General features: G+C 37.1%; 1 protein-coding gene, 2 non-coding genes and 1 pseudogene across 6 annotated transcripts; 1 reads left to right on the top strand and 3 right to left on the bottom strand.

The window, feature by feature from the left end:
- The first annotated feature begins 1,391 nt into the window (after nucleotides 1–1,391).
- On the top strand, nucleotides 1,392–8,367 carry LOC137742756 (homeobox protein LUMINIDEPENDENS-like). Of its 4 annotated transcripts, none has more exons than XM_068482698.1 (13): nucleotides 1,392–1,689; nucleotides 1,814–1,841; nucleotides 2,039–2,169; nucleotides 2,412–2,761; nucleotides 2,846–2,939; nucleotides 3,031–3,124; nucleotides 3,485–3,617; nucleotides 3,700–3,751; nucleotides 3,838–3,881; nucleotides 3,962–4,050; nucleotides 4,302–4,742; nucleotides 6,037–6,611; nucleotides 7,270–8,367. In XM_068482698.1, exons 1-13 carry the CDS (start codon nucleotides 1,525–1,527, stop codon nucleotides 8,020–8,022), a joined length of 2,949 nt encoding a protein of 982 aa, XP_068338799.1. In that variant the 5' UTR covers nucleotides 1,392–1,524; the 3' UTR covers nucleotides 8,023–8,367. The 4 variants fall into 4 exon arrangements, with proteins under 4 accessions (XP_068338799.1, XP_068338798.1, XP_068338800.1 ...); XM_068482697.1 differs by having other exon boundaries at nucleotides 2,024–2,169; XM_068482699.1 differs by having other exon boundaries at nucleotides 1,577–1,689; nucleotides 2,024–2,169; nucleotides 2,432–2,761.
- A 1,334-nt stretch (nucleotides 8,368–9,701) lies between these two features.
- Nucleotides 9,702–9,776, bottom strand: LOC137743963 (small nucleolar RNA Z155). Its single transcript, XR_011069568.1, has one exon. It is a non-coding gene; the product is annotated as a small nucleolar RNA Z155 (small nucleolar RNA).
- An 84-nt stretch (nucleotides 9,777–9,860) lies between these two features.
- On the bottom strand, nucleotides 9,861–9,957 carry LOC137743961 (small nucleolar RNA R41). The gene has a single exon (XR_011069566.1). It is a non-coding gene; the product is annotated as a small nucleolar RNA R41 (small nucleolar RNA).
- Nucleotides 9,958–11,149: 1,192 nt separating this feature from the next.
- LOC137741790 (zinc finger protein BALDIBIS-like) lies at nucleotides 11,150–14,165 on the bottom strand (annotated as a pseudogene).
- Between the last annotated feature and the right edge of the window lie 3,567 nt (nucleotides 14,166–17,732).

Below are 17,732 nucleotides of genomic sequence, written 5' to 3'. Positions count from 1 at the left end.
AGTTTCAGGACATACAGCCCATGAATTACAATAGCAGCCCGCCATGGGGATCACCCTGACACATGGTCGCCATTGGTTGGTTTGCCTAGGATTTGGATCCTCTCTTAAGCCCAAGGAGAGGATCCTCCTGACCAAGCAGTGTAGGTCGTTGGATAAAAATCCAATGGCTACAAACAGGAGCAGGATGATCCCTTTAAAGTTATATTAATTATAGTTGTTGGATAAAAATTTAATGGCCCACACTGCTTGGTTAGGAGGACCCTTTCTTTGGGCTTAGGAGAGGATCCAAATCTGTCCGCCTACGCACTCACTTTCGAGCTGACTGACTGATCATCACCTAAGGAATTAGACCACACGAGAATGAGAGATACTCTTATACAACTAAACACAACACATGGTAAGCATCAATCAATCAATTGGTTTAGTTTTTGAACTCGTGATAAGCAATCATTGAATCAATGACACCATTATAATTGTGCATTGGGTGTAATAGAAACCTATCCACATAAAATATATGATATATGGATGAATCTATTATCTAAACGTGTCGGATTTGGATCAACCTGGATATGACACACGCGTTGATGACAAACCTTAACTTAGACACTATTACTAAACTTGTCATTGTTTCTCATCATGAACATACACTTGAAAATTATAACGATTAACCCATTTAATAATATGATTCTTTTTCATGTGTTTGATCCTTGGATCCACCCTAATTTTATGTGAGATAACCAAATATAATACAAATCCAAGTTGCAAAGCACGTATGGACCACACGAACATGTCGAATTCAACTTCATACTTTATGGGTCGGATATGGATAAGACGATTTTCACTTACATAAGATTTAGGAATCAAATCTACTCGGATCTCTGTGTCTAGAGCTTACAGACCATTCAAGATAGAGAAAACGACTCGGATTGTTCAAGCTTTTGGGTTTTTAGAAGTGGGTGAGTGGGATTGATTGGGCATAAGATTGAAAGTGAGTTATCCGAATTTCTTAATCAGCGGACTTCAGACACAGAAATCTAGAATAAATTTTAATCAAAGTAATTAAATGTGTTGAAAAGTCACAATGATGACAAATCTATTGTATAATCGTGTTGTGTCCCGAATTAGCACATGTAACATTTTACATTTTTTTTTTAAAAAAAAGGGAACAACTGATAGTAAGTTACAGTTATCTACCTCTTCCGAGATCCGAAAGACTCACAAAAACATTTCAACCCCTTCTTACAAGTCTTACAATTAAACAAACATAACAATGAGCCGAGAAGCAAACCGAATCGGGAGAGTAAGCCCAAACCCACGAACCGGATCCGAAAGATACACGCGCCAATTGTTTTGGGTTTACTTTCCTGCTCTGCTTCTACCCTGTTTCTCTCTCCCTCTCTCCCCCCTCTTCTCTTGTCGAAGCCTAACCCTAATTCTATCCCAAACTTCCCAGTGATTAATAGCTAAATTCGAATTCTTCATGGGCTGCATTTAGCTTCAGAAACTCGAGCTTGGAGGTCGGCAATGGAGGATCCCTCGGCGGAGATGGAGATTGGGACCTCCCAGGAGTCGTTCGGGAAGTTCTTGGACTCGCAGAGGGAGCTTTTCCACAGCCAGATCGATCAGCTCCAGAGAATCGTCGGCACCCAATGCAAAATCACCGGCGTCAATCCTCTCTCCCAAGAGATGGTGCGTTGTCTTCGTATTCGAATTTGCGTTCTGCGTGTTTGGTTTCCGAGAAATTGGAGGAAAATTTAAAGAAAATTACTATCCCTAATTCTAATGATTTTGTCTTTCGTTTTGTGATATGCAGGCAGCTGGTGCTCTTTCAATTAAGATTGGTAAATGTTGGAAGTGGGATTGTTATTGCTAATTGTGGGATTAATCTTGTTTAATTTGCATATTCAGCTTCATTATGTGAGATGCTATATACCCATCTGGATGCTATAGTTTACTGTTCACAAATATTTATATTTTTCTTGTGTTTGTTCATTGTGGCCATCATCTGTTATACATTAACTAGATGGTCCAATTGCAGGAAAAAGACCTAGGGATTTGCTAAATCCGAAGGCTATAAAGTATATGCAATCTGTTTTTTCGATTAAAGATGCAATTAGTAAGAAGGAATCTCGGGAGCTCAATGCTCTATTCGGCATTACAGTCACACAGGTTACCTTTCATTCAGCTTTCCTTCTTAATTACTTGTTCCCTTAGATGTTATTGTAATGCATTTAGTTTATGCCATCATATGATCCCTACCATGCGCGCCATTGTGGTTTAAACTGATAATGATATACTGCCTTACACTTTACAACTGGCTATTTTTGGGTTGATCCACGTTTTCTCCCCAGTGTGGTCCTTTTATGGTGATTTTTTTAATCGTGTCTTACATATGTTCCATTAATTGACAGGTTCGTGATTTCTTTAACAGTCAACGGTCGAGAGTTAGAAAACTAGTACAGTTGTCAAGGGAAAAGGCCTTGAAATCCGGTGAACATAAAGATTTGCAGGATGGGGTCTCAACAGGCCCTGATTCTTTGACACCAAGTGATCCAGTTCCCTTGAACTCTGTTGGTCCCTCGAATGTTGAAGACGCACCATCATGCTCAACACAGGATGATGCTCCTTCTGGATTAGACGACTTAGATAAATGCTTTGTTGAAGATATTTTCAACCTGATGCGGAAGGAAGAAACATTTTCTGGGCAAGTGAAACTGATGGAGTGGATATTGCGGATACAAAATTCTTCAGTATTATGTTGGTAATACAAATCACTTTATAGGTTTCATAGTACAACACAATTTGTCTCTTTTCATGTTCCAAACGTCCACTTTTATACGTGCAGGTTTTTAACTAAAGGTGGTGTAATGATTTTAGTAACATGGTTGAGTCAAGCTGCTGTCGAAGAACAAACAAATGTTTTACTTGTTATCTTAAAGGTACTTATTGAATTGGAATCCATCTTGCCAATGGTCTATCTTCCGCATTTAATGATTGTTGTTTAAAATTCTAACATTACCTGCTGCACAGGTTCTTTGTCATTTGCCTCTACATAAAGCACTTCCTTTGCATATGTCAGCCGTACTGCAAAGTGTTAATCGACTGCGGTTTTACAGGACAGCAGGTGTGTATTTGTTACAGATAGTTCTTTGGTGCTTTATCACCTCTCTACCTTGCCCCGTCTCTCTCAAGTTCTTTCGTGCTCATCTCTGTGTGGTTAAACTTGTTCTTGACTCAACAAAACAAGGTTCTCAATATGCGTATTGCTTTGATATCTCTAAACTATGGTTAGTAGTAAGTAAGCAACTCTATATGTTCTTCAGCCATACTTTACCATACACAATAGCATTTTTCTTCTCATTCATCTGAGTTTTATTTCTAGGGGAAAATTCTTTTGTATAATAAGTGATCTATATATGTTGTATCTGTCATTTTTTATAAACCATGAAATTTTTTAATCTCATTTATCTGATTTGAAGATCAGACATATCAAACAGGGCAAGGGTTTTGCTATCAAGGTGGAGCAAGTTATTAGCAAAAAACCAAGCTTTGGAAAAACCAAATGGCATTAAAACATCTAGTGATTCAGGACAAGAGTTAGTAATTCTGAAGCAGAGGCAAGTACATTTCTCAATTCTCACTGCCAATGCACTGAAAAATTGGGTAATCGGTTTTTACTAATCTATAATTTTCTTGCAGTATCGATGAAGTTATGGGCGATGAATCGTGGAAGTCAAATATGGATATTTCTGTAAGTGCTTCGTAGATTTAATTAAAAATTCATTCAAGTTGATTTAAGGTGCGTAGTTTTTACAGATTTTATTTTATGTTTTACAGGAAGACTTACTTGGAATACCATTTGAAAGTGCAGAGAATTTCAGGTAAGAATGTTTCTTTCTTCTGACATATATTTTCGTAAGATAGTGTTTGTGGTGTTAATCTTGAATGCATTTTTTTTCAGTAAAGTAAATGCTTCAGAACCCTTGAAGTTATTGACAGCATCATCAGATGAGTCAAATAAGAAGAACATCCTCGGTGTATCTTCATCTCGTATCCTTAATATAGGTTTTTACAATTTTCTCCCAAGTGGTATATTGAACTTTTGAGTAACATTTACTTATTTGAACAAAATTATATCATTAGTTAAGAAAAGTAGGCTTTTTGTCAATGAAAGGTTTTATTTCTACGTTGTTATGTTTCTACGTGGATGGCCTAAAAAGGTGTTTTATGATTAGAGTGTGTAAAACTTTATTTTTTAAACATATGAGAGTGAAGGAGCCTATTTCCTTAGCTAGTGGCAGAATTTCGAGAGCGCAGAAAAGTTCAGTTGGTGGAACAACCTGGCCAAAAATCTGCTGGGAGAAGTGTTCAGGCCACAAGGACAATACCTGTGAGTCAAGCTCGTCCAATGTCTGCTGATGATATCCAAAAAGCAAAAATGCGAGCACAATTTATGCAGAGCAAGTATGGGAAATCTGGTTTATCCCATGAAAATAAAGAATTGAAGACTGAAGGTGTGAAAAAACTTATAACTTCTCAGGCAAGCATTTTGCCTGTGGTACCCAAAGTTCCAATTCGGTATAACATTGAGGAACCCAAGATACCTGCGACATATCCTTTGAAAGAGTGGGAAACTCCTAGTAGGCCCGAAACTACTCTTGCCCCAAAGCGGTCTATGGATTTGAAGGAGCCCATATTAGACAAGTGCAGGAGAATCCAGATCCCATGGAAGATGCCTCCAGGTACATATTCTTTTAGTGGCTCTTTTCTTGTTCCTTTGACTCTCTGTTCGGAATGTTAAGTATGAAAGCAGTAGGCCTTAGTTGTTTAGAGTTTGTTGGGAGAGTGCCTTCAGTATTTCCAACATATATCATGGAGAGACAGAGTTAATTTTTTGAGTTAATAGCTTCTCATTGACCAATAATTTCCTTGCTCAACTTTATTTATTTTTATATCTTTTTTGTTCACTGATAAGAGTTGAACTCAAGACCTCCCGCTTACTAAATTGGTGCTCTAACTCAACCTTATAGCAGTTGAGTGTTGCTCTTAAAATCCCTTGGACACTTGGACTTTGTCCTGTTACCATTTATGTTTTGCATTTTGGTAGGGAATGTTACTGTCCAGGCATCACAATTATATGGTAGATTATACCTGCTGCATAGAGAAAACGAATGGAGGATGTCATTTCTTCCATGTGACAGTAGCTGGGTGTACTGGTGCCCATGTGGGTGTTCCTTGCCGGATAAAAGTGGGCTCGCTCGGTTAAGGTTTCTGAGTATATTAATGTCAATGCTTGTTTTGTTGACAGAAATGAATTATACCTCGTTTCCCTTTCCTTACTTTCTCCTCTATTGTTATGGACTGATAATTCTGAGGGCCGTTTTGTCACACGTTACCAAAATAATGTGCTACAAGATTTATTTGACGACATTTTGTTTCTTGTAAGAAATTTTAATGAAGTTTAGTTTTGTCATGATTATTTATGGGTTCCTATGTGAATGAGGTCCGCTCGACATGTGTGCTGTGATTTAAGTGGGAATTCTACCAAGCAGGCCGAGTGAATGGAAATATCATCAATTTTGAATTCATTAGCTTGAAAAGATAAAAAAAATGAATGACTGATTACGAACCACCCCCATATGGCCAGCACCCGGTAATTGACAGTTCCGTGAGCTCGCATTGAAACTCTGGTAGCATGCTTCACTATGAAATGCATCTTCAGAAGGACGAGAGGGACTTACCTGGCACGGGGATATACCCGTCTTCTACCTATCACGTGTGGAATGAGATAGGCATAAGGCGCGATATATCCCATAATACCGGGCTAAATAACTGATGAACTTGGCCGTGAAGGCATTAACGGATAAATGGACGTTGATCGTTCAGAGGAAGCAAAAACAGAGATTCTGGACACAGTTATATTCGCCCATTATTATTTTATTTAGTTTTTGATTGGTTGATGGCTTCTGTAAGTGCTGAAATAAACATTTTCTGCAGTTGGATACTTTTTCATGCCGTTTCCTTTCCTTTCTGCAGAAATAAAACTCGATCCTTCGTGGAGTGTTGGTGGTGGTGAGAATGGCAAAGAAATTGAAGTCCAGAGAAACAGAAACCGCCGTGAGAAGGAAACTATTTACCGGACAGTTCAGGAGACACCGTCTAACCCGAAGGAACCATGGGACATTGAAATGGACTACGATGATTCTTTAACACCAGAAATACCAATAGAACAGCCGCCTGATGTTGCCGATTCCAGTGAAACACAAACTTTCCCTAGAGAAGAATATTATCCAGAAACAATGGTCGTTCCTTCTCAGGGAGCAAACAGTGTCGCTTCCTTGCCAACGGCCTTATCTCAAATCAACAAAGCAAGCGCAGCTGAACCGGATCTAGAACTGCTTGCAGTACTGCTAAAAAATCCAGAACTGGTGTTTGCTTTGACTTCCGGCCAGGCTGCTAACTTGTCGAGCAAGGATACAGTAAAACTGCTGGATATGATTAAGTCTGGTGGGGCTGGTGTTGCCGGTAGTGTAAATGGTTTAGGTAGAAAAATGGAGGAGAGGGTCGAGGTTTCTCTTCCATCTCCGACACCTTCGAGCAACCCTGGAACGGTGCGTTACTCGGGCTCATTTTGCAACTTTTGCCAGAGATTGTATTCACTGTTGCAGATTTTGACTACTAGTAGAAAAAATTTACCATGCACTGCACTCTAGCCTCTCCCGCTCTAGAATCCTGAAAGCCAAGCAAATAGAAGCACAATTGATAATTTAGGAGGCCCATATGAGTTTTTGGTAAAAGTTGAACCTCCATTGGTGGTATTGAACTGTAGGTCTTGTTATCTCGAATCTGGTTAGGAGTCACCATCGATGAAACAAGTGGCAAATAGTGAATGGTGGTTGATATTCCTGTGGACGGAGATAAATTTACCTATACTTAGGGATGTCATTGTGAGCGGTATTGCAAGTCAACGACAGGCTAAACGTTTTATAGCTTTCCCACATGGCAATGCATTATTGGCTTGACATATCATCACAGGGGCGTCCCCGTTCACCTTAGATGGATGGGATGGGAATTCTCTGCATGGGCCATAGATGGTGGCCTGGCTATAAACCTTGTTAGGGCCACATATTGTGTAATATTACAGAAAAAGGAAAATTTGAGAAAATTCTGTGAATTTAAATATTGAAACTTTAATTTCTTGATGTAATCATACATGTTCAGTATAATTATCTGCAAGTTAAACTGATTGTTTCTCTGCGGTTTTCGCAGAGTGGATGGAAAGGAGATGCTGGAAGGAATGCATTTCCCCAACAGATGCCACAGGTTTCATCTGCTCATCGCATTATTCCGCCCCAACGGCTATCAACTCCGCAGCCAGCGGTACCTTCATACTCACCGGATTATTATCCTATGCAAACACCGGCCTCGGAGATGACTTCTATGACGAAGAACACGCACTTTCACAACTTATCCAACACAGCTGTGCCTTCAGTTTGGGGTGAGAGCACGAGCAATGTCGAACGAGCACCTCTGTCTAACTCATATAATCTAGCAGAAATGCAGCAGCCCTTGTTTTCGACTATGGCAAGGCAACAAAGACAGCCGCAGCCATTGCAACAACAACAACAACAACGTCGTTTTTCTACTCCTACGTACTCGCCTAAACCGCCGATGGGAAAAGCGGTCCCTCCGTCCGAGTCGTGGAGAGCCAGGCAGGATTTGACTTCAAATTACCATTACTTAGAGAACCAAAACCAGTATAACGCATCGCATGGGGGACATTTGCAGCCTCACTTGTCAGGTCCTTCTTGGGAAGGATATGAACGTGTTGGCAGCAACCAAGATTTCCATTCACGGAGTCCGGATGATGATAGTCCGAGTAGAAATCCCGGGTACATGTACGGAACAGAACCTAGAACAAATCCGGGACGGGATTACAGGTCAATGGGAAGGAATCCTGCAGGATACCGCGGTCAGACTAGGCAGCAGGGGAACAGATGGCCTAACCGCGGAGGAGACTGAGTTCCTAGAATCCAGAGTGGATATGTCTAAGAACGGACTTGTTCTCTCTTGCCCTTTCGTGGATTAAGCGTCGCGATGGATGAATGATGTGACACGAAACTCCCTGCTCTCGAGAGTCTCAGTTTTGGAAACGAGTGAGAGCTTGTAAAAGCCATTGTGACTGACCGTAGATTTGAGAAGCTCATAAGAACACTCTACTGATCATTAATTTCAATTTTATTAGGGTGAAAAAATATTCTAAAATTTGGGCAAACCTTTTTCTCTGTAATTTTCACTTTCTAAAAACAAACATAAAAATTCTTGGGCCTATTTATTTATTAATTTGACGATTGGATTTGTTGACCATCTGAATTGAATTGTGGTTTTGGGCCCAAGGCATTGGCTTTCTTGTCCAGAGAAATATAAACTGTAAATCTTGATTTCTTTTCAATAGATTGTTCTAGTGTGGTTAGGGTCTTTCGTTTTGGAAAAAGGATTCTCGTCGGATTCTTTTTTTTTTTGATTTGGAGGATCTGGTGATTATATTCGTTCATCGTAGATCGTGCGGTTAGAAATCATTTAAAATTTAAAGTTTAAAATTAAATATAAATAGTACCTAATGAATATTGATCACATGATGTACGATGAACGACCATAATCGTGGGATTCGTCGGATCCCCAAGAAAAGGATTCGTCGAGGATCCTTTTCCTTCTCTTTGAACTCTTTTGTCTTCTCATTCACAGCGGCATTCAGCTTATGGAGAGATTTTTTAGTGTCTCAAGAACACGGATCGTATAACACATGTTATTATACAATTAGAAGAACACGTAAAAAAAAAAAAAATACCATTCTATGTTCCAAACACTTTAAAAAATAAAATTTCTTCTGCATGTGTATATGTATCTCACAAATATAATCGTTACCAATCCATTTAACTTCATGGTGACATTAAAATTTGTGTATGTACATCACAAATGTGTTGTTAAATTATATTAGTGATTTAACAAGTGCTAATTTTATTTTTTTTTACAATTTGTTTTGTGATGGTTTACTTTTAATATTTTTCAACCAATATATTAAATGCCCCGGTCTTTGAATTACAGACTATCAAAATCTAACCATACAAATTCAACCATTCAATTTGTTCGGAAAAAATTCAACAGTTCAATGCAAACGCATTCATTACAGTGGCACATTGAAAATTTTAATTATTTTGATGCTCCATTAATATTTGTTATTTGGCTAAATTTAATTATATGATCCTTAAATTTGTCTACGATTTAAATTTCTGACCAACAAACAAGCTGATTCCCACTAAAAATTGGATGGATAATTAATTACAAGGGAAATGATCCTCTTCGTGGAAATTCGGATCAAGTAATTAAGATCATTCATTGTATAACGTATACGGTAAATTTTCGTCAAAAACTATTTATATTCAATTTTAAATTTTAAATAATTTCTAAACGCATAATATACAATGAATAACCGTGATTGCTTGATCTCCGAATCCCCACAAAAAGGATCCGGCGAGGATCCTTTTCAAATTACAAGAACTGAATTTTGTCATAAATTCAAGACAATTAAACAATTAGGCCAAAGAAATTTGGGTTTTTTTGAATTTTTTTTTCTGGGTTAAGGTTGAAAATTAGGAAAAAGAATTATAAACCAAATAAAAAATGGACAGAAAAGTGAGAACCGTTGATCAGATAATTGTAGTCTGTAATTTAGTCGACACGGTGGAAATTCCGAGAAACATATCATCACATCAACGGTTCTTAATTAAACAGAGAAAATAAAAACGTAATAAAAATGAAAAAAAAAAGAAGAAGAAAAAATTAATGAAGAAGAAGAGAGTTGGGAGGCTCAGAAGGATCCATTGGTAATTTTTGTAATCACACTTGGGAATTTAATCCCTCAGAAAATAGGTAGATTTTCATCATCACTGCCTCAAACAAATCGCACAAAGCAAAACCCTAATTCTAGAGAGAGAAAGAGCGGGCGAACCCTATTTCTAGAGAGAGAAAGAGAGCGATGAGAGAGAGACGGCGAGAAGACACAGATTGCTGTGACGAAGGAGGCTCTGAGCTCTGAATATATAGAAGCGCGATTTCGATTAGGGTTCAAGTGTTTAGCCGTCTTATGGGCCGAGCAGCTTTCTCTACTGAATTACGAAATTACCCCCAATACTTTCAGCCCAAGAAGGCCCATTGAGCAATGGACGTTACCGATCTAAAAGTAGAAATGGGCTACTATTCATTTGTTTCCAAGTCCAATTGTGGTTAAGAGGCCTACACAATGATTTATGATTGACAAACCAATTCACTCATATTCCAGTTGGACAACGCAATTTGTTTCTAATCTTGAATCATTCGTATTATACTTTAAAAATGAAGTTTTAACGAAACACTTTTGGTACTGTTTACTTTTAAAGAAAATGATATTTTTACTCTAAAAAGTCACTCATGGGACTATTCACTTACAACACCTTTTTGTCATTTTAATTAAAACTCAAAGTTTTTAAGCCATTTTCATTAGTTTTCCTAAAAAATAACGTTCATTCATATTATAACATTGATATAATGCGTGATGATTTTTAACTACCTTTGAAATATTTCCTCCCTTTTCTTGGTTCAAGGCATTGATGTAAACATTGAACATTCATTCCAAAGGGAAAGCAAAGTCACATTCAAGTTTTTTATTGATTCATGAAAGGAAAAATACCCATGGGATTTTCTGAATTGAGCAAGGATAGTACTATTTTCACACCCATTTTTATTTTCCGTACACCTTTGTTAATTTAGCCATATGTCTTCTTCAACTCATTTTATCTGACAGTCGAAAGTAAGAAAGGTGTGTAAAAAGTAAAAATAAGTGTGAATAGCATCAAATATACCCAGTGCTTCTATCATCTCACTGGGTCACTATATAAAAAGTGACTTGGGCAGAAAGAAAAAAGTCCCAAATTTGACTATACATAAAGAAGGTGGACCTGAAATCAGGGCCCAAAATGGCCCAAATCTCAAACGTGTCAGCGGACAAAACAAACCCTAGTTTGCTTCTTCTCGCTGCCTCCCCTTCTCCTTCTTCTGCAAGTAATGGATACATCGTACATGTAGATATTACAAGGAACATGAGTATCTTTTCTCAAACATCCCAAATCTGTTTTTCCATAGCCGAATCTCCATGCGAGCGTTGTTGCTGCTGCTGAAAAGTGTTCATCATTGCCGGCAATCTGTGCTGACTCATTGCCTCCAAGTCCAACCTTTGTTGCTGGTTGTGGTGATGGTGATGCTGCTCATGCAAGTTTGGTGGCCTCGACCCTCCGATACCCAGGAGATCGAGCGTCGTTGAAGGCCCCAGAGCGCTTTTCATTCGATGCGTAGAAATACTACTACTAGAATTGTTGTTAGGGCTATTAATGTCCTGATGGTCTTGTTCGAAATTCTTCAACAATGCCTGGTGGCTCTGATGGTGCTGGTGGGGATTGCCATCGATCCCCATAAAGACTTGGCTGAAGAGTCCCATATCTGTCATTGCCGAGCTAGCGGCCGAGTTGTTGGAGTGATGATCAAAAAGCTGTGACATTTCTTGTGGGTCCTTTTGCATGAGCTGGTTAGTGAACCCTCCTATCATGTTGTGTGAATTATATGATAGAGGATCAGACGCTTGAGGTTGTTGTTGGAAGTGGTGAGGCTGATGATCATACGATGGTGGGGGTCGAATATTATTGTTTAGAAGGGAATTCGGGCTAGAGAGGTGTCCGTGATCAGGACCTGCCATGCTGCTAACAAAGCTCTTCTGCATCATCGGCGAGTTGATCGTAGAGTTGCTTGCCGAGGCTCCCATTTGGGCGGCTTTTTGAAGCAAGGCGGTGGCTGACATTTGAGCAGCCCCAGTAATACTACTTAGGCTGCTGCCTCCGTTTTTGATTTCTTGGTTGTGAAGGTAATTGAACCCTAATGAGCTGTTGTTGTTGTTGGAACTTAGCTGAAGGCTGGAGGCCGAGGTGGAAGACACGCTTCTTGGCCCGCCAAAGAGCGAACCGGTGGTGCTTGAGAACATGCCTGGTCCTGCACCACCACCTGGAATGTTCATGTTCATGTTCATGGATTTGAATGGCATTTGGACCAGATCTTCAGGAAGCTTGTTTTTGTTGGGGTTAATATCGTAATTGAGGAATTCGGAGACTCCTCCTCCCATGGTGGAGGTGCTGGTGTTCATGGCCATTGATGGTATGAGCTGATCAAGTGGCATAGGCATTTGGTTTACTTTATTGTTTTCTTCTGCCAATGCGTCACAAAAAGCTCTGTGGGTGATGAAGCTATCCCTCCTGCACGTTTACATGCAAAAGTACAAAATTTGTATTGATATTGTTGATTACATAAAATTCTGTGGAAGAATGTGCATGTAGTTATCTTATTTAAATTGCAATAAACTATTTGGACATACAAAATAAACATAAGTTAATATAAATAGATTCTATTATTGCGTGTACTCCATTTATATTAAAAATCGTGTCAACAAGTATGTTAATGTTATTGCTTCTAAACAATGTTGGAAGGGCGAGATCATTTTGTGACATAAAATAGAAAGGTTCCAAAAAGAGATCGACAAATGTAACTATTATTTCAATTGGTCGGCCATTTCTTTCCTAAATTTATATTTTTGCATTTGGAGGGCTCAAGCACAACAGTTATGGTACATTAAAAATTTAAAAGTCATTTTACATATAATTTTGTGACAATTAATGCTTGTAAGAAAAATGTTGTAGAAATTATAACTAGCTCGTGGAATAATAATAATGTAGTTAATTGGTTAGAGTAGTGTACTTCATACTATGCGCTCAAGTCTGAATTCTACTTGCAATATAGATTAATTTAATGAAGATTATTGCTTGGTAAGTTAGTATAAAAATACACATATGGGTGCTAATTCTTAATAGATTAAACAACCATCTATACATGAAGTAGTTTTTGGTGATCCCAATCTTGATCGATAATATGTTCATGCACATGCAATATTCAATTAACAAAATTAAACTATTCATGATCATAAGTTAATTAACGAACCTGGAAAAGATGGTTCCACAGTCACATTTGTACTCCCTAGTGCCGCAGGTCTTCTGATGCGCCTTCCAATCCGACTGCACTGCATATTTCTTGGAGCACTTGTCACATTTCCATTTTTTCTCCCCATGTTTCCGGCTGAAGTGCTTCTTAATGCCGGTGAGATCTCCTAGCGCCCGAGCTGGGTTGTGGTGAACACACGTCGGCTCGGGACATATGTAGACCCTTTTCCTAACCTCAGTGGTGGTTCTCTGCCGGAGCTTCCATGGAAGGTTATGGCCTCGACGATGCAGCTGAAGGTTTTGATCCCTTTGAAACCCTTTGTTGCAGATCTCACACACAAATCGGTTCGTTGCCATTAGGGTTGTTGGTGATAGTGCAATAACTTCTGCGCTAGGATCTGATTACACAAATACAAAACTTTTAGAACATAATTAACTAAGTAGCATAAATATAAGTATAATTAGCAACACTGGTTAATTATGTCAGCATATACACTTGTGACCAACAAAAAATTGAAATCAAGCAAACAGTTGTATATTATTGTCAACAATTCTTCATAAAGTTTAGATTCTTTCGCAAGATAACTCAAATTAGAACTTCTTTTTTTTTTTTTTTGAAGAAAAAGCAATATACATCGTTGAAATGAAATATTACAAGACTCAGGCATGACGTCAAATATTGGTAAATATTCTCGAGTGAATCAATCTCAACATAAGCTGACATGATCCGGAAAGAAGCCCTTTTGTTTTGTTCTTCTGAAATGAATCAAATCCCCGGGCCTTGTGTTGTATGTTATATACATATATATAGTGAAACATGCCAATCAAATCAAGAAACTACTTGATATTAATTAAAGATTATTTGCCTGGAGTTCCTGGAAGATTTCTTTTCTTCTTAAGTGGTGGCGGCTGCTGAGGCTGCTGATGAGTGACAGAGCCATTACTGTTGCTTTGGGCACCGGAAGCACCGCCAGAGCTGGAGCGATGCAAGTGGTTTTCTTGCTGCTTTTGGTCTCGACGAACTTCTAATTCTCCAGTATTATTCCCTGAGGAGAAGCTTCCTTCTTCAACATCACCTGTAATATTTGACATTTTTGACAGACAATAAAGGTTGAGATAATTATACAGTTATAATTAGCCTGTCCTTTTTCTACACTCAGCTCAGATTTTCTATGTTGCCAGAAGGACTAGAGTACTAGAGACTTGTTTTTGGTGAACAGAAATCCAGGAGTTTGCTTTTGGTAGAGGAAGACAAAAGCAGGGAACTCAGCTCCTTCTTTTCTGGTGACACTGGTCAGAGGAAGAGAAGCAACTTTTGTGCAATTAGACTTAATCTTGGAACCTGGTCTTCTTTGGCCTTACATAATTATATATAGTGCTCACAAGAAACATTATCGAAATACTTAATTTAATTACCAAATACCCTTGACTTGTTGGGTAAATACAACCCTAACCTTGCTAGCTATATATACCTTGTATTCCTTTTGTTTTTCTTTTTATAGTTCACATGTGACCAATGAATTAATTAGATAGTTAATTTATTATTTTTTGTCCCAAAAAAAAAAGAAGTTAATTTATTATCGTGAATTAATATCTTTCTTTTATCCCCTCTTATTCAATGAAAAGAAAAACTGCAATTAGTTATGCTCGGTTTAGCTAAATTAGGGCTCGTTTGGTTGTACTTTTAATATAACTAAAAGTGTTTTTAAAGAAAATGTTTTTGAGTTCCAAAAGCACTTAAAGTGCTTTATGCAAGAAGTACCAGTTATATGTTTCTTCCAAGAAGTATTGTAAGTGTTTTTTCAGGAATTACTTGCATCTTTAATAAAGATTGGTTCTAAAAACATTTTCACCAAAAGTGCTTTCAGTCATTTTAAAAACACATCCAAACGAGCTCTTAGTTAGAGCAGAGTGCTTTCACATTTGCACTTAAGTTCGAATTCCCTTTTTTATAATTTAGATGAATTAGTGTAAATAATCATTTGTAAAAGAAAAAAACCATTAAAGAAATTTTTTCCCTAACTATATATATTTATTTATTTATATATACACAAACACATTCTCATCACTTTCTTGTTTAGTTATCGAGGTATGCTCACTTCTAGAACAAATTTATAAACAAATTAAAGTCGCTTAAAGTCAAGAAAAAAAAAAAATTCAACATAGGGCCTAAATTTATAAACAAATCATTTTTTAAGAGAGAAATAATAATTGGATTTTGGTTGGTGAACAGAAGTGTAGAAGCTTACTTAAACTTGACGCATAAAAGGGTTACAGGTACCAGGAACACTTGTTCGTGGTGTATTATTTTGTGTTATGTTATGCATGGGCAAGGTTGATGTTTCACTTCTAGGGTATATTAATAAAATAAATACATGTGTCATAATTTGAGTGGAACAATAATACCACGTAATAGTGTTTCACGTACAAAAAAATTTCTCCAAAGTACATTTCGGATTCAAACCATCATCTCTCTTCCGGACTATTATTCTTTCCCCTCCTCTTCTCATCCCCTTCCATCCCCTCCTCTTTCACCTCTTCCGGACTAGGATTCTCTCCCCTCCTTTTTCAATCCCCTTCCATCCCCTCCTCTCACATTCTCTATTTTGTCTTTCTCTTTTTATAAAAAATTAATATAAGATGTTGACGTGGTTTAATCGTGATTGGAGAAGAGGGAATGGGAGAGAAAAAAAGAGGGGAGAGAATCCTACTTCCTCTTTTCCTAGTATGTAGCTTTGAGTAATCATATTAATTGCTTATTTTAAGTATATTAAAAAGATATGATTATCATTCACTGAATTTAACTTAGGAATTGATATATATTTTCTTTTCACTAATGATCTAGGCAATGTCCTAATCAAACTTACTTAATTACCTAATGGCCATTCTCTGTAGCTTTAGGGTCCACATATATGTAGTATAGTTTAGATGGGAAGAAATATGGCTACTGAAAGCATGGTTTCATTTCTTAAGTTTTTCTTAAGTTCAAAGTAAAAATGCATACTTTTCCAAGCTATATAATTCAACTTTTATATCTCTATCTATCGTTCTTCCATAACAAACCTTCCTGATTAGATGCCCTTGTATTTTACCATGCATCCTGTTGAAATGAATTAGTTTAATTCAAACCTACGTAAGTAATTATAAACCCTAAAGTAGTTTAAACAAAAATTTCACAAATAATTTAAGCTTAGTCACATTAACTAGTTGAGAGCTGCCGAACCCGATTTGTCCTTATTACTTCCAAACGATCGAAGAGAACCAAACAAGTCCATATTTGTTGTATTTAAAGGATTTATTGACAAATTAATTCATGATATATATAATAGATGTTGCTGCTTTGTTTTCAAGGTCAAGTTCAAAGTGAATGAGTAACGACATTAGCTAAGAGCTTAAGATAATTAGTCATGAAGAAGAGCACTAGGCACAATTATATTCATTCCATTCTATTATGTCCAGCCAAATTAATCTACATCAAAGCTAATTAAATATGACCTACATGTGCGTAGAGGTGACGTCTGACTTTTAATTTTCGAGCTTGTTCGGAAGTACTTTAAAATGACCGAAAAAGTTTTTAGAGAAAATATTTTTAAAACCAATCATTTGTAAAAATACAAGTAAAATTTTAATTTCCTACCAATAATTTATTAATATCAGCAATCTTGATGTGATTATTGTTGGGTAGCAAATATTATTGATTATAATATATATATATATATATATATATATATATATATATATATATCTCTGAAAGTTTTATAGTGCATGATAGAGAACTTCTAGTGTTAGTTGATTACTCGTTACCACATCAAATCAGTGATTCTGAACGATTCGTGCATGCGAACAATTGATTTTACTATAGCTTGGTTTATGTAAATATCCCAATTACCCATAACTTACATGAGAATCGATCTAATTAATCTATATCTTCACTATATATAAGTTGTCTGTTGAAAAGGAATAAATTAAAATAAAATCTTAATTTATGATCCAAATTATAATATAAGACTTGTTTGGAAGTGCTTTTAAAAATGACAACGCTTTTAGTGAAAATGTTTTGGGGCCAAAAACACTTGAAGTGCTTCATGAAAGAAGCATCACTTGCGTTTTTACCAAGAATTGGTTCTAAAAATATTTTCACCTAAAATGTTTTCAGCCATTTTAAAGTACTTCCAAACGAGTTCATATATGTGCACATAAATTAAATAAATGTGGGCATGCAGTTTATCCTTAAGCTTTTCAGAAGCTTAATGGGAAAAAACAAGCATGTAGGCTATAACATGGAAAACAACAAGAAGACAGAAGCTAGAATATCAAACATGGTTCAAATTAACATCTAAATACGTGGTCAATAATTTCAAAACTCTAAGAGTCCAGATTCCATTTCTTTTATCACAAATCACTAATCATTCCAAATGGTAACAAAGAGATTGCTTAGTAATCATCGAGGAAGGTCGATGCAATAGAGGAAGCTAACATCAACACAACAACGTAATGACAACGGGATCCAAATATCACCACCCATTCTTCCATGTTTTCCTCGATTATCTTATGATAAAAACCGAATTTTCGACGACCAAAGCAGCATTAGGGTGCTAATTGAATTTCATAAAAATATAAGATTAGTGACTCATGAGTTGCTAATTGACATGAGCAAAG

Source organism: Pyrus communis, chromosome 8 (genome assembly GCF_963583255.1).
Source record: "Pyrus communis chromosome 8, drPyrComm1.1, whole genome shotgun sequence".
Taxonomy (NCBI): domain Eukaryota; kingdom Viridiplantae; phylum Streptophyta; class Magnoliopsida; order Rosales; family Rosaceae; genus Pyrus; species Pyrus communis.
This window is presented reverse-complemented; position numbering and strand designations above follow the sequence as displayed.

Bases quoted from the DNA above. Each gene is read 5' to 3' on its own strand.
- LOC137742756 (XM_068482697.1), top strand. From the start codon at position 1,525: ATGGAGGATCCCTCGGCGGAGATGGAGATTGGGACCTCCCAGGAGTCG. The intron at 2,170-2,411 runs GTTACCTTTCAT...ATTAATTGACAG, and splicing joins TCGGCATTACAGTCACACAG to GTTCGTGATTTCTTTAACAG. The intron at 3,125-3,484 runs GTGTGTATTTGT...TTTGAAGATCAG, and splicing joins GCGGTTTTACAGGACAGCAG to ACATATCAAACAGGGCAAGG.